Source organism: Phyllopteryx taeniolatus, chromosome 18 (assembly GCF_024500385.1).
Source record: "Phyllopteryx taeniolatus isolate TA_2022b chromosome 18, UOR_Ptae_1.2, whole genome shotgun sequence".
Taxonomy (NCBI): Eukaryota; Metazoa; Chordata; class Actinopteri; order Syngnathiformes; family Syngnathidae; genus Phyllopteryx; species Phyllopteryx taeniolatus.
The window spans coordinates 6,366,035-6,389,855 of NC_084519.1; the positions used below are offsets into that span (position 1 = coordinate 6,366,035).

The 23,821-nt window shown below is 40.5% G+C and overlaps 1 protein-coding gene across 7 annotated transcripts in view; it reads right to left on the reverse strand.

The window, feature by feature from the left end:
- The window catches only part of LOC133468724 (dihydropyrimidinase-related protein 5-like), a 65,542-nt gene that overhangs the window by 15,447 nt on the left and 26,274 nt on the right, over nucleotides 1-23,821 (reverse strand). For 4 of the 7 annotated variants that reach the window (XM_061754962.1, XM_061754964.1, XM_061754960.1 and 1 more), the window contains 16 exons: nucleotides 22,692-22,919; nucleotides 22,166-22,324; nucleotides 21,945-22,052; nucleotides 21,241-21,388; nucleotides 20,955-21,098; nucleotides 20,465-20,509; nucleotides 20,245-20,324; nucleotides 18,214-18,326; nucleotides 17,394-17,577; nucleotides 16,598-16,682; nucleotides 16,373-16,518; nucleotides 16,195-16,285; nucleotides 15,961-16,109; nucleotides 12,377-12,462; nucleotides 12,207-12,276; nucleotides 371-501 (listed from right to left, as the gene is read on the reverse strand). In XM_061754962.1, coding sequence (XP_061610946.1) covers nucleotides 371-501; nucleotides 12,207-12,276; nucleotides 12,377-12,462; nucleotides 15,961-16,109; nucleotides 16,195-16,285; nucleotides 16,373-16,518; nucleotides 16,598-16,682; nucleotides 17,394-17,577; nucleotides 18,214-18,326; nucleotides 20,245-20,324; nucleotides 20,465-20,509; nucleotides 20,955-21,098; nucleotides 21,241-21,388; nucleotides 21,945-22,052; nucleotides 22,166-22,324; nucleotides 22,692-22,919 — 1,967 coding nt within the window. Of the gene's footprint in view, nucleotides 1-370; nucleotides 502-1,382; nucleotides 9,968-11,547; nucleotides 11,667-12,206; nucleotides 12,277-12,376; nucleotides 12,463-12,864; nucleotides 13,003-15,960; nucleotides 16,110-16,194; nucleotides 16,286-16,372; nucleotides 16,519-16,597; nucleotides 16,683-17,393; nucleotides 17,578-18,213; nucleotides 18,327-20,244; nucleotides 20,325-20,464; nucleotides 20,510-20,954; nucleotides 21,099-21,240; nucleotides 21,389-21,944; nucleotides 22,053-22,165; nucleotides 22,325-22,691; nucleotides 22,920-23,821 lie in introns of those variants that run through there. The other 3 variants (XM_061754966.1, XM_061754965.1, XM_061754967.1) reach the window with 2 other exon arrangements.

A 23,821-nucleotide genomic window follows, 5' to 3' on the forward strand; every position in this document is an offset into this window, starting at 1 on the left:
GTGATGGCACGCCAGTAGACGCACGCGCACACGCACGCGCTCACACCGTCGTCGAGAGGCATTTTGTTAACGTACCGATGTTTCGTGAGAAATTCGGTAACACACATTCCGATGGGGGGGAGGGAAAAAAAAAACGAGCCAATAAATAATGTGATGCACCTCATGACGTATTTTTCGCTTGATATCTTCGGTAGGTAATTATAGACGTGAGTCAGTGACGGTAAATGAGCTTTACAATACATTATAACGTCTGCATAATCCAATACGACAGGTGGTTTTCACTCACTTGAGTTCAAACGACCACGAAATGACGTCAGAACAAGCGCGGTATAGTAAGGTCCTTTTTTGAGTGTTTTTGATGGCACCTTACCGGTTCTTTGCTTGCGTTTCTCTTGGCCCTCGCTCCCGGGTTGCGGTGTGTGCGGTGTGTGCGAGGACAGCTGGCACAGCGCGAGGCACAGATGCTGCCTTCAGACGGCCGGGCAGCAGCCAATGGGAGGCCTTGAAATCCACACATGAACGGATACGATCAACCAATGGGGAACGAGATATGTCAGTCGACAGGGGCGTGCCTCTTGTCTCCAATAAACTGGTGCGTTCAGAGGCCTTCGGGATATGGTAATGAATGACGTCATTAGTAGCCGTATAGCGCTGTAACGCCCATTGTTTAATCTATTTTTAATGGGTTTTTACCATATACTCTACAGGCAGTTCTTTTAGCCGTAATATTTCACATTATATGTTAGCATTGAGCTAGAGGCCTTTAGTCAGACGTAATTATATGGTTTGATTATGGTGTTTAAATATACAATGTTGAATTTTCTTTAGTTTTATGTGTGAGTTTTACAGTGAAGCTCAACTGCTGGTAACATAAACGGCTTGCGGCAGGCACTTTCCCTCTTATTTGGACAACTGGGCAAACGAGCGTGTGGACAGGTGTTAAAGAATGCTTTAAAAAGTGTGTTAAGTTTAGATGTGTTGAAAGCGTGTGGGAGGGGTAAAGCTACAAAAATTGTCTTTATTAGGACCCTATATCATGGATTTTAACCTATTGTGGAACGTATCCCCTGTGATAAATTGGGGGTCACTGTACAGTAGCTACAGTACCCAGTGAAACCAACATTTCATTTACATTATTCCCTAACCTGTAAAGGTAAAATGACATAAACTCGCACACATTAAACTAGGCCCCATTACTGCTTATTATATCATTCGATCTAAAGGGAACCAAACCAAACTGTAATTTCGTGCAAAATAGCATGGAATCTGTCACAATTTCCCCACATTATTGAACTGGTTCAATACGCTACTGTGTCATAGGTGTATGAATGATGAACAAATACACTCAAGTAAAGCAAAACACATAAAATACATTCACCGAATCACAAGAAACAGTCTTTTTTTTATTCACGGTTCTTTTCTTACATTGTTCAAGTACAAAGTTAAAATGCCTTTTAATTAGTTCATATTCATACAAGAGTAAAATAATAATAGTGCCTCTTCATTACTACAACAAACTTAAATACAGTCATTGTAAAGACAAACTTTTATACTCCTAGCAATATATTTTTTCTTATTTTCAGAAAACAATTGTAGCACCTTTTTGAAACACCAGCAGTTCCACTTTTCCTAAAAGCTCATCTTTCATGTAGTCCTTGAGATGAGTGTCATCTGAATGCGCTGCAGCATTGGGTGTGTAAGTGTTGTGTTTGTAGACGTGTATGTGCAGTGTTTGCTCTGTGTGTATGTGAACAACAGTAATTTGTTTTTTTGTGGTTTTTTTTGTGTGTGTATGTGCGAGTCTGATATCAGTGTTGAAAACTGCGCATCACTCCGCCTAAAAGCTGTCATTAGGCTAACCATCTTCACTGTCTTAAGACAACCTCAACTCTTAACAATTGACAGCTGTCAATCAAAACGATGCTTGCATTCCTCTGGCTCTTGTCCCCTTGCACTCTCAAACAGAAACATGTTCACATCACACCTCAAACTGAGACAGTGGTCTCTAGCCTGTTTAGCTAGCTTTACTCTTTGATCAAAGCAAATGAATTATTCTCCCTACTAAGTCAGCAATAATAACATAAAGCAGTTAGAAGATGATAATTGTGCTCGCTAAAAACATGGCTGCATCTGAGAAAGGGACGGGTTATTGGCATGAAATGATCTCAGCCTGTATAACATTGTGTTGTCAATGTTAGGAACTGATTATCATATTCAGTTTAGTGTGTGAACGTGGTTTGTAATTAACATACAAGAACGACTTACATGTACAGCTGCAACGGATTGGAATGTAGTTCTGTCAGAAATCACAGCAAAGAATTACCTGAAATACAAATGGGACTAACGACAGTGCCACTTGAACAATATCGCAAATGACTGCACTGGCTCGGTGGCCTAGATTGCAACCTCTAAAGCAGTGGGAATAAAAAAGGCATTTTTATATGCCAGATAATTTGCTCATTGAGTCCAAACATCCCTCGAGTGCATAGGTGCCAGACATCATTTTATGTGGCCCGCGAAAGCAAATCATGCTCGTCAACTTCTGTGATTTTTGCTCAAATAATAATAAACAATAATGTTGAGATATTGCATTTTTCTGTTACCAAACCCTTCTTCTACAGTAACTTAAACAATACTTGAACAAACTATTATCCTTGTCTTCTGATTTCAAAACTAGTTATCCCTCAATTTGTTGTGAAATGGTATTAATATGATTTGGTGATTAAACATTTCACTGGCCCTCTGAGGGAAATCATAACTACAATGCGGCCCTAGACAAAAATTTCAAATCACATTTTCCAATAATGAAATAATGTGAGCGGCATGGAGGCCGACTGGTTAGAGCGTCTGCCTCACAGTTCTGACGACCGGGGTTCAATCACCGGCCCCGCCTGTGTGGAGTTTGCATGTTCTCCCCGTGCCTGTTTGTGCCCTGCGATTTGGCTGGCAACCAGTTCAGGGTGTACCCCGCCTCCTGCCCAATGATAGCTGGGATAAGCTCCAGCACGTCCGCGACCCTTGTGAGGAGAAGCGGCTCAGAAAATGGATGGAAATAATGTGAATGTAGAGTAAATAATCTGTTAAAGGGTCAAACTGTATGTTATAAAAACTATATTAATTATACAGGAAATGTTAACATTTTATCATTTTTAACTTTCACACATTTGTAAAAAAAAATAAATAAATAAGTTAACGGCTGTATAATTGGTGTAACTTGTTGTAAGAAGAAGTGAACCACTATTAATAGTTTACGGCAGTGGGCCCCAACCCGTGGTCCGCGGACCGTGAGGCATTTGTTACCGGGCCGCATAGAAGGAATGACCAATTTATATAATATCTGTTGTACTGCATTTTCAATGTGTCAAATGTGTGAAAAATGACCGGAGATTACCGGATCCTCTCCGCTCCAACAGCTGCGCGTCGCAATTGACACATCAAGACTGCACAGAACGCTGCAGCAGTTCCGTTTCCGCTCCCAGCCGACTTGCTCATGCCGGCGGCCAAGCTCAAAGAACGAATCATTTCATAAACTGATTCACATCATTACGTTCACTGAAAAGATTCGTTCTTTTGAACGAAACGTTCGGGAACGAAACAACACTAGACTGCAGGTCGGTCACGTGATACGTTACTAAAAATGAGTCCGCAAACTAGCAAAATGAGTAAAAAACAAACAATCGGAGAGCTTCTTTTTCAAAGGAAAAAGGCCACCTGAGGAGCCAGAAGAAGAGCCTACGACCTCAAAGAAAAAGAAAGCTTCTTTTATCCGTTATGCATTATGATGAGTTGTATTTTTCAAGCATTTAACATTCGTTTTTAAGCCAGTCGTGTCAATTTATTTTTGCTGTATATATATGGCACACCTTGACAGCCGGTCCGTGAAAAAAAATGCCTACTCTAAACCAGTCCGTGGTGCAAAAAAAGTTGGGGACCACTGGTTTACGGCATGCGACAAACATGGTGATGAATGCGCATGGCAACTACACACTGCTATTATTATTTACTACATGTTTGTGCATGCAGAAATGGGCGGAAATTTGATTTCTCACGTAAACAGGTGTGGAAGCTAATCTACTAACTTGACGCACCAAAGATTGCGTCTGAAAAACAAGCAAAATTGCCGCACAGTTAATTTTGCACGTTCTGGTAACATTATATGCAAATGATGAGTTCAGCAAGCGCAATGTGATTTATCGAACCTGAGATGCATTGCGATGTCTTATTTAACATCTTTAAGTACATCATCTGAAAGACAGATGCAACCCGGCATGCAAAGCAGTGCCAGCGTAGCGCAGGCAAAAAGAGAGGTGGCGGGGAGAATGGATCTTTTCTACTCGTCTAAACGTGAAATGCCAGAAAGCAAAATTATGGCGACATATCATCTATTCAGCAATGCAATTTTGGAGCTTCTGAATCATCTAAGACTTGGAGTCAGTCACAAGACAAGTCATTCCATATCACTTACGACAAAACTCTGCGTCAGCTCTGCATTTCCTTGTCTCTGGGCCATTTCAGCACGTGGTGACAATTGGTGCTGGCCTCTTCCAAGTTTTAAATGCAATGTTATGTAGGAGAGGCAGATGAATCCAATTCCCACACACCTGGTAAGTTAAATCACTCAAAAAATGGCTTTTTTTTTTTTTTGGTTGCTGACTTCCCCAAAATGATGTGAGCAATACATTTCTTTTGTGTTACACACTACAGTATTATATTTGTTTTCCACTAACACTTCCAATTCCATCACTTCGAACTTCATCTTTTAAATACAGCAGTCTCCACCACTTTGACACCTCTTGCCAACAGCGCACATAATCTATTAGTGATCACCCAATTTAGCGCCCACTATTTGGGACTTCAGCAAAAGATCGTAATCTTAGTAAATCACATAGAACACGCAATTTTTTTAAGAGTGAATATGCAATTTAGCACTCACTATTTGAGATCTTAGTAAATCAGGCCCTTTGGGAGGTATTCTCCCTTTAATTATTATTGTTGATGGACTATGTTTAACCATGTTGTACTGAATCGTGTGAACAGAGATGTGTATACTAAACGACTGACTATATGGCTAAATGCATAAGAGTCCAAGCTGATTCTGAGCTTTCTTTCCTGTAGGGCTGGTTGGTCTGTGCGGTGTTCAGGTTACACAAAAAATGGGGCCTTTTTTATTATTACTGTCAAAATGTTGACGTGACAAAAATGCATGTACCACTTTCGTCGCTCAGCTACAACTATGTGCAATTAGATTTTCAGCTTTAAGGTTGTCACTAGCACTTTTCTCGTTTTTGCTTTCACTGGTACCTTTCTGAGGTAGCATCATATAAAAAGACAAAGAAAAAGAAGAACATTTGTTTGATGATTTTCTGCAAATTTTTGAACAAAGTTTGAAATGTAAGGTTCCACTGTATAGCAAATAGAATTTGCCCCAATTGCAAGACTGCAGTTGGTGTTGTTTGAACACATTTCTTGTTTGAGAGTATCTTTCGCCTCCTGTTCTCCAGACAAGACAAAGTCACTATAACTAACTGTAATATGTTTTCTCAAGCTTCTTTCCCCTCTTGGCTGAGACTGAACTGAACTGAGCACCGACCTTGAACAGTACACACACACACACAAAATAACAGATTATTATTATTATTAATACTACTATTATTTTTATCATCACCATTACTCCCTAATCTAACATGAGATTACACTGACAGACCGACATGCAGTATCTGAGGGGAATAGGGGGTGTTTTGACAGCACCAATGCAGCGCAGGGTTATGATGTCACACCCAGCAGTGCCATGGAAGGCCTGGTGGCGACAGGTGTCCTGCAGAAACACAGTGTCTATGCATGTTCTGTGCATCAACAGTTGATGTATTTTGAGTACATCAGCACCGCACTGTGGGCGTTTCCAGCGACTGTGTATTTATGTGTGTGTGTAACCTGCACTGTTGAGCATTGTATAAAGAGCAGAGGTGAAAAAGCACCTGAAGGTTGGTTGAAAAAGCACCTGAAGTTTGGTTGTATAAACGGAGAGTAAACATGATGGCGAAAAAAAACAACAGACAAAACTGCTGGTTTACGGTTTCTGATTGTTTGTGCACGTGTGTGTCGACTGTATGTGTCCAGTTGTTAGCTGGTTTCTGAGGAAGGTCAGAGGATTGGAAGGTTTTCTATAGAAAAAGTGGCCAACTTGGGACCAAAAGCACCAGACTGAAAGAGATTTCGCAAGGTAACAAATAAGATCCCTGTTGTATTCTGTTCAATTTCAAGAGGGCCTGCACCACCATGCACTAACAATGCAGTGTTTCGAAGTGAAATAAAAAGTTTTCTGATACTAACACGTGGCAATCTGTTCCACTTATAGGAAGGCAAAGCCAGCATAGTGTCTACAGAGTAGAGGTCTGCCTCACCCTCTAGTGGATGTTGTTGCTCAAGAACTACAGAACATTTTGCATCCCTATGAAATAAAGCAAGAGAGTTGAGCTGCAAGAATGGGTTGCTTACAACCAAACCTTTTTTTAGTTTGTCACCCAACAACACAGCAGCAGAGCACAAGAGGGCGAGGCACAAGAGAGGTTGTTTTCCACCATTAAAGGTCCATTAGTTCATAGTATCTCCTTTTGACACCGTGCGACGGCTGTTATCGTTTTTCTCCTAACAGGCTTGAATACTCTCGCTGGATGAGTTAAACCTTACTGATTGGGCCATTTTGATCACACTTTAAAAAGGGAAAATATACTGATACAGTATCATGATATTTCTCAAAATCGGTCAAGGTGTAATAAGCACCAGTGTCAGATATTCATACTGATGCTGTCTGATGTTGAGTTTAAATTTAATGAATACTATACAGTATATTATTTTCACATGATGTGAATGTCATTATTTTTCTTGATGTTCTGTCAACATTGCATCTAATTTTGTTTTGATGAAAAGATAATAAATGTCAGCATACAGTAATACCCAGCTTTACAGGTATACCTATCGTGGTCCCGCTATGACGCAGATCTTTCTGTTAAAATTCGCCTACATCATGGAAATCTGTGGCTTATGCCAATAGTTTTTTTATGGAAACAACACACTCCCTCTGTGTTTTAATACGTTTAAATGTATTTGAAGCACACGGAAGGGCTATTTTAAGGCTTAAAATATATTTTCACAGAAAGTTTTATTATATGCTCTCTCTATATCGTGGATTTTCATTAATTGCAGCTGGGTCGAGAGAAAAGGTCCAGCAATAAATGGGAACGTGTAACTCTTAAGCGTGAATCCGATCGTCATGTCTTTGTTTTAATGAGCCATGTGTCGACAGCTCTACATAAATGAACGTACAACTGTGAAACGACAGATTCGCATTTCTGATTCTAAATCCAAATCCAATCAAATGATTATCATGTTGTTATATCCAAGTAATACATATCAGTAAATCAGTACTCAGTACTCTCATCACTTCATCATACAATTAACATGAGAAAAGTGAATGTATAAGATAATGTCATTTTTTTAAGTTTGTGGAAAAACTTAAATGTACAAGATTATTACATTATTGTGATATTGGTGTTATCATAATATTAAAATATGTCATCTATTCTCACCTGTTTCACAGTAATATAATATAAAGTAAATTCAGTTGTTTTATACAGAAATCTCTTGCACTGCAGTCACCATTGCGATTCATTATCCAGTGATGGAGAGATTACGTTTTCACATAAAAATCCAAAGAATTATGTCTAAAAGAGCGTGACATAACCTAGGATGAAATGTATTCATTATTTCACTGAATGAAGCTCCAATGACTAAGTCACACACTGGTGAACTTGAAAACTACAGCAAATCAAAACTGATGCTGCAAGCCCTAGCCTCACATATTGACAGACAAGCCGATGTCATCTTTTCAGAGTCATGGCCCTCTTATCTGAATCTCACGCCTTTGTGGAACACACGTGGTGCCAGGGGTACAGAGCAGCCAGGCACTTGGAACTATTATTATTCCAGTCACATTATTTGAATGAGATACAATAGTAACAGATGTGATAATGAGATACAACAGTAACAGATGTGATACAACAGTGTTAATTATGAATATTAGCGTGTTTGTTGCACAGCAGCAAATACGTGAGGAAGGAAAATTTGGGTTGTATCATGTTGGGATAATTCTATCATACTATAACTGACTAAATAATAAAAACATCTATTGAATAAATCGTTTGAGATTGTTTAAAAGAAAACAAGCTCAACCAAGTGTATAGTGTATGCTAACTGGCAGTAAATATTACAAGATAAAGTACAATAGCTGTCAGTTATTTACTAGGATACTGTATTGGAAGCGAAGAATTATCGTATATTAAGTTGAAGCATGTTGGAGAATAATCAGGTTGTTCAGTAGTCCACTAACACACAAAGCCAAAAATGGCATGTGTAGCTGCAACACATTACATAAACATGACAGATATGTTGTGCTGAAAATGCTGTTTTGCTATGCAAACGCTATATTTTCCACAGTGTTAAGAGGGTTATTGTATATTACTGTGTATAAATATTGTGTATATAAAAGAGGGGGTGTTGTTTACATAATGGTAATTTTGAAAAGACAAAGATGTTTCAAGTAACTACAAATACAGTGCATCACTTTTTGTTTTATGAAATCCTACTAAATTCCCTGGAGGGTCCTACACAAGCCATATGTTTTTTTCTGGCCACTTGAGAGCACTCGATACTATCGTGCAAGTACATTTTGTATATTTTGAAAGGCCCATTCCCAGAGAGTGAAGAGTTAAATGTACCCCTACCGCAGTGGGATTCCTAAATGACCGTTCTGAATAGCTCTGAAAGACACATACAGTAACTTGATACCCAAGTACAAATGAAAATACAATTGGGGTTACTTTGGCTCAATGCACTGATGATTAACTCATCCAATGAGATTTATTCAACAGAGGAGTTAATTTAGTGAAAGTTACCTTGTATTATTGTTGTTTTTTCCTTTCTCTCTCAGCCCTCGAGTATACTCTGTAGCTGGTTTAATCTCTGTGCCTGCTTGGAAGTATTTAGTTTAAATCAGTTAGGGACCCAAAACTGCAGCAACTGAAAACAAACCGAGACCACAAGTCTCTGGGAGCACCAAGAACAGTAAAAATGTCATGTGAAAGTGGCACCATTTGTACAGCCCGACAAGCACCGTGGGTTTTAGCTGGAGTGTGGGGTGGATGTGTGTATCGATATTTATGTTCATTGCATTAGTAATGCAACTCCACCACCTCCACTGCGTGTGTAAAATCTTACATTTGTAATAATACGTTTTGGTGGAGTATTGAGAGAGATGTCCTGTGTTGGTTCTTCATAGGGACTGTAACTAATGCAGAACAGCAGAAGACATCAGTTTAAGGTCAGGTGGAAGGAAGTTTGTGTGTGACATATAGTACAGAAACTGCACTAGCAAGTGTGTGTGTGTGTGTGTGTATGTATGTATGTATGTATGTATGGAGGTGTGTGTGCACGTGCGTATTTGTGTGTGTGTGTGCAAGGTAGCACCTGGGGACCAAGATTAGCCAGTAGGTTATTTGGGATCAAGGGATGAAGTCCTAAGCAGTGTGTGTGGTGTATGTGTATGTCTGTCTGGTCATCTGTTTCATCTGCGTCAGCCAACCTTCATGTACAAGCTGTGTTTTATGTACAGTTATCTGTTGTCAAAAAGTGTGCGTGCTGTTTGTGTGAGTGTGTGTTTGCGTGTCTGTTGCTGAGAGAGAGAGAGAGAGAGTGTGTGAGAGAGAGAGAGAGAGAGAGAGAGAGAGAGAGAGGGAGAGAGAGAGAGGGAGAGAGAGAGTTGTTGTGTGACTAGTTGCAGGCGAAGTACTCCTTAAGAGGGGCAAAGAGGTGCCTGATGACGGGAACACTCCATGAACGTCCCAGCAGCCTTTGCCTAGCCAGACGACTCATGTTGGACACGTCGGTGTAGTGGACCGGGAAACCAAACACCCTGGATACACACATATCATCATTTAGAGAAGAAACAGGATAGCAATTTTGGTACCAATAGACAGAATTGTTATTTGATTTATACGATAGTACATTTCTTAACAGTACAGCGGAACCTTTCAAATGCAAATTATATTATTGTGGTGCGATACTTCAGAGGTCAAACTTCTACCTTCAGGACGTCACACCAGACAGCAAATTTATTTATTTAAAAAGTATAGACTGAAATGTACTTCAATATAAAATATTTTTTTTAATGTATTTTCACTGTCAGTTTTCAATTGGCAAGTGCAAAGACTGAGAACAATTTAGTGGTGAATTGTTGAGATACCTCGTTGAGCTCTTTTTCACCATTTCAGTTGTGCGGATTTTTGGGGCATGGCTAAAACCAAGCCCAAGTACGCAGTTGGCTTTTCTGGCACGAGTCAGCCCTCCCCCACTATATACGCAAGTACTGAACGCCTTCATTCCATCAGTGGCTATCCGGTGCAATTGCGAGTTAATTAGTAATAATAATTTGGACAATATGTACCACTACAACATGCGAAGAATTTTTGAACGGAAGAAGCTTGTTGGTTTTAAGCTGGCACAAGACATAATACATTAGCCACAAATGATTCTGGGAGCTGACAACAATTCAAACAATTCTCTTAAATATGGGCATAGAAAGGGAATATTGTGCTTCTCCGAATCTCTTGTCAACATTAATGTTCCCTCCAGTCCGCCTAATAAATAAAGATCTCAGTCAATCAAGATCTCAAACACAGTTGACTTTAGCGTATATTTTTACGTATATTTAATGTCATGTCTTCATCCACGGAGGTTACAAAAAGAGTAATGAGCCTATTTTGAAAAAATAAGGAGTGGGAAGTGCAGATATCTGTTTTAAAATGGAGTAAGTAAAGTAAAAAAGTTAAGTCAGAAAAATCTACTTAAGTACAGTAGCGAAATTTTTGTACTTTCTTACTTCCCACCACTGAATATTTGTATGGAACATTTCAAGGCCACAAATATAAAAACTAAATCAAATGAAAAACAGTAAGTCTAGCAGTAACTCAGTGTGCCTTGTTTTACACAGAACGCCACTCATAACCTTAAAATGTGGTTACGCCTGGATCGTCATAAACCAAGACGACCCTGTATACACTAAAGGTCATCTAGTTATCTTTTCTTTGAGTTTGATTTCACTACATTATACAACATGTAACTTCTTTTTACACTTGACAGTGGAAGTTAAAAATGTTACTTTAAAATGTACTGTAATTTTGATGGCAGTGGCTTTGTGATGGGGGAAATGTATTAAAAACCCAAACATCGACAAAAGCATCTAGAATGGATTGCAACATTTGCGGTCCCACTGTAGATTTTTTTTGAGAGATTGTTTTTTACTTCCAAAGCAAAGTTTTTTTGACTTCCAAAGCCCTCAAATCGGCTTGTATGTACTTCAGTTTCTGTTGTGAATATGTATACAGGAAAAGGGGAAACTAGGGGGGGATTTAAAATACAACGTTGTACACACAGACACACACACAAACACACACATTTACGCACACGCACTCACACGTATGTGCACAAATGTACCTTTCCATCTCAGTGCACCAGAGGATGTCCTCCTTGTTGTCCATGTAGACGGGGAAATGCTCATCTTTCCCCTGCTTCACAGAGTTGGAGCGAGTCGTTATCGTACGCAACTTCTCAAACTGGAATTTGCATCCAGAACCAAACAGACAGACAAACAAACACACATAGACAAATATTCTTTTTTTAATCCTAAAACTGTCCTATAATATAGGGTATTGGACATGGTTGGCTATGTTTGTTGCAAAAATAACTGACTAGCCAATTAACTGTTTATTTTGCTACCACAGAAACAGAACACAATTCAAAAAGTATGTATAAGTATAGATAAAGTCCTACAAATTTTCTGTGAAAGATTTATTCACCATAAATGTAGATTCACCTCCAACAATTGGATTTACACATTTTAATGGCAATAGAAATTTCCAGTTCCATTTCCAAAGTATATGGCAATTTACTTACTACAAGTAAATAAAATAATAATAAATAAACGTGTAATATAATTAATTGTAACATCATATGCTGTACTGTATATCATATACATGGTTTCTATCTCGGTCCATTATGTCCATACATGGAAATTTGAGTATTTACTCACAAGAGAATTGCACTTGCATGCTTGCATACTGGGCAGACACATAGACACACACGTGCACACGTACCTTGGCAGTACGACCATGCTCAAGACACTCTTGCAGGTCCAGCTTATCATTCGTCATGGGGCTCATGGGTCTGTTTGTTGAAGATATTGTCAAGAAGTTACTTCAAAATTATAAAAATGTTCAAATTGATAAATTGTGTCAAGTTGTCTGTGTGATGGTGTTTTTACCACCTTGACATGCCGGGCAGGTTTCCCCAGAAATATCGAGCTCGGTGGGCAGCAGAAACTTCCTTGGCATCGATCATCACAGGGTTGCACTGAATAGAGAGTGAGTTACTTTCAACAGTTTATTGTGACGTAATTGTTAATCACATTTACTCTTGTAATTTTTTTGTGGTGACTGACTTGGAAGACACGTTAGACAAACAAACTCTGTGTTGACCACACACATCAGGATTTGAGTTCAGAAATAGGTATTATTAGGTTTAACATTTACAATTGTTGGCCAACCGCTTCAGTCGAAGATAGAGGAGGAAAAATCCCTCTTAACACACCACGGGATAATCGCCCAGGATATTTTTTGGGAGACATCAGTTAACCGGCCCTTTGCTGACTTTTATCACAAGGGAGAAAAATGCTCAAATTTTCCCCAATTGTCAAAATACATCTGTCAGTTTAATGCACTGCAGGTGAACACAACAGTGGTATGCATAACTCACTTTTTTTGTTGTTGGTCTAACTCTGTGTTTAGTTTATATGTAAAGCATCTTTGAATCTGATCTAATCCACTCCTTTCTTCTTCTTTTCCTTTCCGCTTGTCCCTTTAGGGGTCGCCACAGCGCCTCATCCTTTTCCATGTAAGCCTATCTCCTGCATCCTCCTCTCGAACACCAACTGCCCTCATGTCTTCCCTCACGACATCCATCAACCTTCTCTTTGGTCTTCCTCTCTTGCCTGGCAGCCCCATCCTCATCATCCTTCAACCAATATACTCACTATTTCTCCTCTGGACGTGTCCGAACCATCGAAGTCTGCTCTCTCTAACTTTGTCTCCAAAATATCGAACCGTGGCTGTCCCTCTGATGAGCTCATTTCTAATTTTATCCAACCTGGTCACTCCAAGAGCGAACCTCAACATCTTCATTTCCGCCACCTCCAGCTCTGCTTCCTGTTGTCTCTTCAGTGCCACTGTCTCTAATCCGTACGTCATGGCTGGCCTCACCACTGTTTTATAAACTTTGCCCTTCATCCTAGCAGAGACTCTTCTGTCACATAACACACCTGACACCTTCCTCCACCCGTTCACCTGCTTGGAACCGTTTCTTCACTTCCTGACCACAATCACCATTGCTTTGGACGGTTGACCCGAAGTATTTTAAGTCCTCCACCCTCGCTATCTCTTCTCCCTGTAGCCTCACTCTTCCCCCACCACCCCTCTCATTCATGCACATATATTCTGTCTTACTTCGGCTAATCTTCATTCCTCTGCTTTCCAGTGTATGCCTCCATCTTTCTAACTGTTCCTCCACCTGCTCCCTGCTTTCACTGCAGATCACAATGTCACCTGCAAACATCATGGTCCATGGGGATTCCAGTCTAACCTCATCTGTCAGCCCATACATCACCACTACAAACAGGAAGGGGCTCAGGGCTGATCCCTGATGCAGTCCCACCTCCACCTTAAATTCGTCTGTCACACCTACAGCACACCTCACCGCTGTTCTGCTGCCCTCGTACATGTCCTGTATTATTCTAATATACTTCTCTGCCACTCCAGACCTCCGCGTGCAGTACCACAGTTCCTCTCTGGGTACTCTGTCATAGGCTTTCTCTAGATCTACAAGGACACAATGTAGCTCCTTCTGACCTTCTCTGTACTTTTCCAACAACATCCTCAAGGCAAATAATAATCCGTGGTACTCTTTCTAGGCATGAAACCATACTGTTGCTCGCAAATACTCACTTCTGTCCTGAGTCTAGCCTCCACTACTCTTTCCCATAACTTCATTGTGTGGCTCATCAACTTTATTCCTCTATAGTTCCCACAGCTCTGCACATCACCCTTGTTCTTATAAATGGGCACCAGCACACTTTTCCTCCATTCCTCAGGCATCTTCTCACGCGCTAGAATTCTATTGAACAAGCTGGCCAAAAACTCCACAGCCACCTCTCCTACATGCTTCCATACCTCCACAGGAATGTCATCAGGACCAACTGCCTTTCCATTTTTCATCCTCTTTAATGCCTTTCTAACCTCCCCCTTACTAATCATTGCCACTTCCTGGTCCACCACACTTGCCTCTTGTACTCTCCCTTATCTCTCATTTTCCTCATTCATCAACTCCTCGAAGTATTCTTTCCATCTATCTAGCACACTGCTGGCACCAGTCAACATATTTCCATCTCTATCCTTAATCACCCTAACCTGCTGCACATCCTTCCCATCTCTATCCCTTTGTCTGGCCAGCCTGTATAGATCCTTTTCTCCTTCTTTAGTGTCCAACGTGGCATACATCTCATCATATGCCTCTTGTTTGGCCTTTGCCACCTCTACCTTTGCCCAATGTCGCATCTCAATGTATTCCTTTCGCCTCTCCTTGGTCCTCTCAGTGTCCCACTTCTTCTTAGCTAACCTTTTTCCTTGTATGATTTCCTGTACTGTGAGGTTCCACCACCAAGTCTCCTTCTCTCCTTTCCTGCCAGAAGATACACCAAGTACTCTCCTTGCCTGCCTCTCTGATCACCTTGGATGTAGTGGTCCAGTCTTCTGGAAGCTCTTCCCGTCCACCGAGAGCCTGTATCACCTCTTCCCGAAAAGCTGCACAACACTCGTCCTGTCTCAGCTTCCACCACATGGTTCTCTGCTCTGCCTTTGTCGTCCTAATCTTCCTCCCCACCACCAGAGTCATCTTACACACCACCATCCTATGCTGTCTAGCCACACTCTCCCCTGCCACAACCTTACAGTCGGTAACCTCCTTCAGATTACATCGTCTGCACAAAATGTAATCCACCTGCGTGGTTCTACCTCCGCTCTTGTAGGTCACCCTATGTTCCTGCCTCTTCTGGAAAAAAGTGTTCACTAGAGCCATTTGCATCCTTTTTGCAAAGTCTACCACCATCTGTCCCTCCAAGGTCCTTTCCTGGATGCCGTACTTACCCATCACTTCTTCATCACCCCTGTTTCCTTCACCAACATGTCCATTAAAATCTGCACCAATCATGACTCTCTCTCTGTCTGGGATGCTCAGAACTGCTCCATCTAGCTCCTTCCAGAATTTCTCTTTCACCTCTAGGTCACATCCTACTTGTGGGGCATAGCCACTAATCACATTATACATAACACACTCAAGTTCAAGTTTCAGCCTCATCACTCGATCTGATACTCTTTTCACCTCCAAGACATTCTTAGCCAACTCTTCTTTTAAAATAACCCCGACTCCATTTCTCTTAATAATTTAAACCCTGCCCCTAAACTTCTAGCCTCACTGCCATTCCACCTGCTCTCCTGGACACACAATATATCAACCTTTCTCCTAATCATCATGTCAACCAACTCCTGAGATTTTCCTGTCATAGTCCTAACATTCAAAGTCCCCACATTCAGTTCTAGGCTCTGTGCTTTCCTCTTCTCTTTCTGCCGAATAACCCGCTTTCCACCTCTTCTTCTTCTTCGACTTTGATCTAATCGACTCCAATAATGACAATTTGTTGAGCTATTTCACACACAAACATTGTGAGTGATATCCTGCAACAACAAGTGGGGAACAAAGATGAGAACAGGGATGTAATGTACACAGTCCAGATTACAGTACCTCTAAAAAGCGAGATATGTCCCGTTTGTCACTGACTCCCATGGCGACCACGTTCTCAAAGAGCCAGAAGAAAGGCCGCCCGTCACCCTCTTTTGGACGAGCCTCGTGCAACAGACGGTAAAACTCAAAAAACAATCGCCCAGTTCCCTCTGCGAGAATTCAGCAACATTTAAATGTAATATAATACTTCAATAGTGACATGGTTATTTGTTATTTTCCTTGAATGTATAATACCGTAAAGGCCCTTTCGTGCAGGGTTTACTATGGAGAGGTCATTGCAGGGACTTCCACCTATCACCAGGTCAAATGGTCCCCACTCTTCGATCTAATGGACAAATATAACATCAAATTAAATGAGAAAGTAAACAAGTGTGAATACAGACTGTAAATGTGAAGAAAGAGCCTCACTTACATGTTTATGGGTTACGTTGCGTACATCGCCCACGTACATGATGCGTCCCTGGTGTCTGACCATGCCAACAGTGATGGAGTCATCACAAACCTCGGATGCCACATATTTATCAACCTGGATGCCCAGGTCCTTTAGCACCAACAGACCTGAGTGCATGATATTTGTGATGTTGTGATAAACACTTGTGATCTCAGCAGACGCAAGTACACTCGCTCATGTGCACACCTGTAGCGATGCCATCAAACAGTGATAAGACTCTGATTGGCTGCCTCTTCTCTGCTGCAACTGGAGCATACAACTTGGCTGGCTCCTGGGAGACAACAGTGACAACATGGTCAGGCTCATTAGGATCTGTTGAATTGGGCAGAAATATACAGTAGTAGGTGCTTTTTGCCTAACGCTGATGTCTCTTTTAGCGAACATCTTAATAAACAACACGGTATTAAAGTGTTGTGTTGTGTGTGTTTTTGTTAGATGCAGATTTTCCCTCATACTAGTTAACTAACAGCTTCTGGAACACAGCTCATCATTGCTTCAAGTTTCACTGAATTCTATTTGGTCAAGTAACAATATGGTAGCACGTTTATAGAGGAACCTGAAGATTGCCGTTGTAAACCGAGGACCCTCTTTACAATAATAAAGACTCACTGGCCAAAGTATTAGGTAGACACAGTCTTAATGTTAGCCAGTAAATGAGCTAACAACAATAAGAAGGCTCAAGCTTAATCTCTGTGCCTGCTTGGAAGGCAGAGAGGCGCTCTCATGCAGCTAAATAACTGGTTCATAAAGACTTACAGAAAGAGAAAAAAACCATTACGCACATTACATTACACAACCAATGCTGTTAACAGTTGTGGCATAAACCTTACATTGGGTGGTGGGCTAATAACTTTGTTAAGTAATGTACATAGCGTGTAATTGAGAGTGCCAAACAAAATGATGTAAGGAAGAATTGTCTGGGAATGTTCTGTGCAGGTGACTGTATATGTATATAAAACATAAAAACAGAAATAAGACTTACAAAGTCCTGCTCATGATTGTTGGCAAAAAAATGCTGTAGTCGGCAAGGCCAGTCGTCCCGTCGCCGCAGTAATCCATAGGTGTTTCGGGGTCCACACATGTAACAGTTCCAAGGGTCTTCTTTGATGGCTGCCGCTGCTGAGCCGGTTCCGACCAACAGATCCACACACTCAACGCAGAAACACCTGAGCATAAACACATCCATGAGGAAACTTTTCTTACAACCAGTAAGACGTCACAGAGACCATCTGCTGAGTTTTGTAAAATTCCTGTGATTGTTTTCTGTATTTTTATAGCTACCATGCCCAACTAGCGATGCATGGGTTTGGCTATATGACATACAATTTGATTGAAAAACATCTCTGTCAATAATTGACAGGGCAGTTTTTTGTAATAATTAAATTAATAAAGTAGTACATAGGTTGCCTTGCTGACTCATTAGGTAGATTACAGGGGGTCCTCAGTTTACGACGGAATTGTGTTCCTACAATGGAACCCAAATTTGTACAAAAGTCAGAATGCACCGTAGTCTATCACTAACCTACGCTAACACAGTAGTAATATCATAATTACAGTATTTGTATGGAAAAACACTTCTAGTCCATAGCTATAAAATAATCACAAACTTCACATGACAAAATTGACCTTGGCCTGTACTTTTTCAGTCAAATAAATCTGCCAACGGTGAGAACTATTTTTCACAATTTGACATAAAAGGAGATGTAGTGGTTCCATTGAAGTCCAGCCTAAACTCTTGGCCTTGGCCACACCAACTCTCAACTGGTGCCCACTAATCCCAAAATCAACAGCAGCCTACTGACCTACAGCAGTTGTTGTTGCCACACATGAGCACCTCCCTGCCTCCGCAGCAGATGGTGCAATAGGACTGGTAGCCATCATCGTCATACTGGTACGCACACTCTAGAAAGGAATTCTATGAGAGCCCAGGAGAAAAACAGAGGTTGAAATAATTAAATATTGCATTATTTCATTTTCATAATTCTTACTGACAAAAAGAATGTATAATGTATTGATCATGGAGGTGTGGGCAGTAAATATTAATGACCTAGCCTAATTTCTCGTGTATTATGTGCATTTCCCCCCCCCCCCAAAAAAATTGTCAAAAGTCAATAGTGTGCATTATACATAGGTATAGGGGCAAATGGAAAAAACTTTCACATTTTATAAATGTATGCCGCCATCTAGTGGTTATGAAAAAGCTGTACACTTACATTCCAAAATGCCACCGCCACCTAGTGGTTATAAAAAAAAGTGTAGCCTACACTTTCATTCCAATATGACGTACGTATGACTGCATATATGTACAGTTGTGCTCATAAGTTTACATACGCTGGCAGAATTTGTGAAATATTGTTTTTTTTTTAAATGACTCACTGAACAACAACCATCATTAATTTCTTTATGGTTATGTTTTGTTTAATGATAATGCTTTTCTGAAATGCTTGACCGTTTAATTTGAGTCCCATTAAAATAAAATTAAATGTGTTTCGCATAGTCCTTCATGTTTTCTTTAAAGAATGGAACCCATCTTACAAATTCTGCCTGGGTAATCAAACATATGAGCACAACTGTGTGTTTTCTAATTTACTAAATAAAAGTAAGGCTGTTAATTTCAAAATAAGAGCAAGTAAATTAAAAAAAGGATTACGTGCTCAAATAAAGTGCTAAACTTCAGAATAATTATTTGAAAAAAACAAATACAGATACTTCATGTTTTGATCATATGGGTAGTAAAAATGCATTATACATAGGGTTTTCCAGAATTTTGAGGTCAACTTTGGGGGGTGCGCATTATACATGGGTGCGAAATTACGGTAATTGCAATAGTATTGGTAGTCTTAAAAAGAAAACCACAGGGTCTGTATTGTGTTACTTTGTAGTCATGTAGCCATGTGTTTTAACACACTTCAGCTATGAATCCACTCTGGTCTCTTTTTGTCATCCATCCATTTCCTATAGTGCTTGTGCTAATTAGGGTCAGGGGTAAGATGTAGCCTAGATGAAGCCTCACTGGTCACCAGCCAACTGCAGCTTTTTTGTCCAATTTTAACCTTTTTATTTAATCTGTTGGTTCAATTGATTATTAGTGGAAGACAAAAACTGCCTGATTGGCATTGTCAAAGTGTGCTCCAAGAGAGGATTGGGCTCTCAGTGGGAGAAACAGGTGGCTGAAATAGCCCCAAAAACTAGAAACGAAAAAGAACATGTCCTTGCCACAGAATTTGCCTTGATGGCCTCTGGCCTGCATTAATTATTGTGTGACCCTGATGAGGACACACAGATACTCAGCCTTTTATTCCTAGCACCACTCTTTTTAAATGAATTCCTTTTCTTTTAATCTTTCAAATGACAAGGTTTTATTGTGTTGCAGTTCTAATATCTCATTGTTATTTATTTATTTATTTATTCATTGGTTTGTTTGTTTTGTCATTTATTTATTTATTTATTGCAACCAGTCCCATTACCTAATTACCATGTCTTTTATGATGTTGTCTTATTAAGTGTTTGTTGAGGGTGAATGTGCATTTGGACTTGGAAGATGCAAATGGATTGCCCCCAAAGGCATCAATAGTGATCTGAATCTGAATCTAAATGAATGAAAACATTTTTTTAAGCAAATTTATTTAGCTATTCGCTGAAGTCGGCTTCTTTCAGTTGCCTGTTCTGTTCAAAACACATTGTAAAAAAACATAAACAATATTATTTAATTTAATAATCCTTTCTTTAAGTATGGGCTTGAATTTGCCACATATGTTGGGTGATGTTACCTTCACACAATTTCACTAAGAGTGCCTATAATAATCCAGATATTTCATCAGTAAGCATCTTACTTTGCAACCCACGCACATTGCTCCCATGAAGAGGGGATGCTCCAGAGAGACGTTGAGGCTTCCACAGGAGATACAAATATCTGGGGGGAAAATACACATTAATCACACACCGTAGTCACAAATTGTGTTCAGTTAAATGTTTGAAGCTATATTTAAAATACTAGATTTACCTACTTCTCCATTAAAAAAAAAAAAAAAAAAAAAAAAAAAAACATGGTACCTTCTATGTTCCGGGTTTTCTTTTTAATCTCCTGTATAAGTCTCTCTGGAGAAACAAAACAAGGTGTTATTAATCTGATTTATACATACATAATGTACAAAATAAAGTTCATATTGTATTGTTCTATCAGGTGCATGCACAAGTCTTAACAAAAAGCCAAGAGATTCTTCATTTCTGATAAAACGATTTATTGAGGATTATAATAGTGATATCAGTTCTTGTGTTAATACATATTCTGTATTACAATGATGAAGTGTCCTGCTATGTCAAAGATAATTTGTCAAAGAACTGTAATACAAATCTCTAAATAAGAATATTAACATCCTAACCTACTTTGGACTGAAAGTAGGCTTTAACTTTCTTCTTTGAAAATCTTAATCCATCCATTTTCTATACCTAGCTGAGCTGATTTAAGAGGAAGTGTAACCCCTGGGCAGGTCACTCGTCAATCATGGGGTAATATTTAATTTCACAGTAAACATATGTTCACCTCTGGTTCCTTCGTCGATCACCTCTCTGATCTTGGCTTTTTCCGCGGCGTTCTTGCGAGGTTTCTTGGCAGGGGGAGGAGTATATGCTGCTTCTGGTTCTGCCCACATCTCAGAGTAGACGTCTTTATATGGATTCTGCTCCTCTGTGGAGATCAGTAAGTATGACATAAGTATTACTTATTTTTATTGTTTTTATTGTATTGTGTATGTCTGTACGTGCATGCATGCGTTACGTGTGTTTGTGTGTGTGTGTGTGCGTGTGTGTGTGTCCGTTTCTCTGTGTACCCTCAGGAGGGTCCAGTGACTGTGGGCCGCTGGGTAAAAAACCAGTCATAGCCCATTCTATCATCTGTCTGGTTTGAGGCTCCACACCTTCTGCATCATCACTAGGGTCACAGGAAGGAGTGGGTCGTCCTGCTCGCATACTTGCCACCTGGACACAAACAAACATAGACATCAGCAATCGATCTATCCATTTTATATGATCACCTCTCCCAGCTGACTTTGGGCAAAAGGTGGGGTACACTTTGGACCGTGTGTGTGTCTGTGTATGTGTGTGTTTCTTGAAAAGAGAACGTTTGGTCAGGATTTAGACTTTCCAAAATTCTGACTTTGCCGTTCACCAAAAACTGATCTTTTTGGTTTGTGTCTTTTGAAATGTGCGATTATGCCATACAGTATTTGTAAACTTGTTTTGTTACATTATCACTTGATATGTCCCAATTACATTTCCTACAATAACAGACGTGAGTGGTACACTCGCCTGACTTTGGTGCGGGCAGCGTGGGTTCAGTTCCCACTCAATGACAGTGTGAATGTGAGTGTGAATGGTTGTCCATGTTTATATGTTCCCTGCGACTAACTGCCGACCAGTTCAGGGTGTAGTCTGCCTTTCGCCCAAAGTCAGCCGGGATAGGCTCCAGCGCCCCATGACCCTAACCAGGGTAAGCGGTGTTGAGAATGGACGGATGGAAGTTAGGGCGTGTTACCTGCAGAGCCTCAAAGATGGCTTTACGGTACATGGGCTGTTTGTTGTAAGTGGGCTGGTGAAAGGCAGATGAGAAAGAGCTCAGCAGCATAAGTTTCTCAACACAAACCTAAAAAAGGAAAAGGAGTGGAAGAATTTAGACGGTTTAAAATAGCAAATAACTCCAACTGGTCAGGAATGACTTTTAAAACAGAAGAGCCTGTGTCTGATCAATTCACTCACCACGGAGAATTTGCCATCTCCAAACCACATGACCCAGCGCGTCCCGTCAGCGGCTCGACTACGGCCACTCATCCACCAGGAAACAATCCTGCCAGGCCACCAGGAGAAACCTCGCAGCTTCCCGAATACTAACGTGCCGATGCCAAAGCCCCTGTCATCCTGCAGGAATCCAGGAAAAAAGTCGAAGGAATTTCACTCCTCAGTTTGTGGGTTAAAAAATTATAGCTCATCCAGTTTGGACACTGATCCAAATTTTGGGGAAAAAAATGAACAGTAATGATTGGATGAAAATCATGAACTTTTAAATGAGGTATTTTGATTTTTCTTTAGCTTTTTGTGTTTCATATGATGCCACCACAAAATGGGTGTCAGAGAGTGATGTAAGGTAGTGTAAAGTGGGGTAGAATAAAGACGAACTGGTACACATCTGTCCTGCCTGCTCAATACAACACGGTTAAAATGACAAAACGTCAACATCATCAAGAAAAGAATGTACGAGAATGTACAAAGCAAATTCCGCTTTTACCTGGTACTCGATCTCTCTGGGCGTTGCCTGTTCTCCTCTGGCGACTGGTTCTGGTGTTACGGCAACGGTTGGCGAGGCGGGATCTGTTTGTTGTTGGGATGGCAAATGGTCAGGACTGGATGTCGGGGGGTCTGGGCTGGCTGGCTCCTCCTCTTTTTGAAAGTCACCCTCTGATGTGAGGTCATCCATCATGCACATCTCAGCCTCCCTGTAAGCCCGTCTCTCTGCCTGTGAAGGAGAAGTGGAGGCCAATGTCAACAGATGGCCAATTGGGAGTACTCCAGTTTCAAACAGAATTATTTTGTTGACAGGTATGCCAACAGGTAAAACATGAAGTGATTTACATACAGTGGTTGCACAGGTAATGTCAGGTCCTTCAACTAACAATACCAATAATATTTGTCTTTCCCAAGTATTGCTGCTGGGGGCAGAGGACAAGACATACTCATGTGCACTTTTTTGCTCTATTCACATTATCCTGCAGCCACAAAATAGATTCTCGGATTGATATCAAGTGTAGGCCTTTGCAGTTGATCTTTTAACAGTTCAAGATCAAGGCTTCGGTGCTCCGGGCTGTGAGAACAATCCCTTAATTGATCCTGTGAAACAGGAAATGAGCAGGGCGGGAGTGCAAGCTGGGGATGCAGTTCACTGGGTTCAACTCAGGAAGGAGAGAAATAATACAAAGGGAGAGGCGAGTGTGTGGCAAAACAAGCGCAAAAAGTGAAGCAGAAGGACAAGAAATGTATTTTCAAGTAATAGGTCTTGAGGGTTTTTAAACAAGGATTCCAGCGGGTAAGCAATACAACGGCATTTTAAATGAACCAACAATTAAATACAGAACATGCCTGCAGCAGTGAAAAGCACACTCTTTTGCATACCAGTAGTTCATTTTTAGCACTCTGCAGCAATATTTCATTTGTTTTCATCCCAGTTGTTAGTTACCAAAATTTCATAAATTCCTTGGAACCGATTGAAGCAGAACTCAGCAGCTCTGTAATGATTCATCTTAATGACATACAGTTCGTACTGGTTGCTACTGCATATCCAGCAAATGCAGTAGATGCTGCTCTGGAATCAGACTTCAACTGGAGGAGCACTCAGGAGAGCCAAGCGCTCGACCAGTCCAG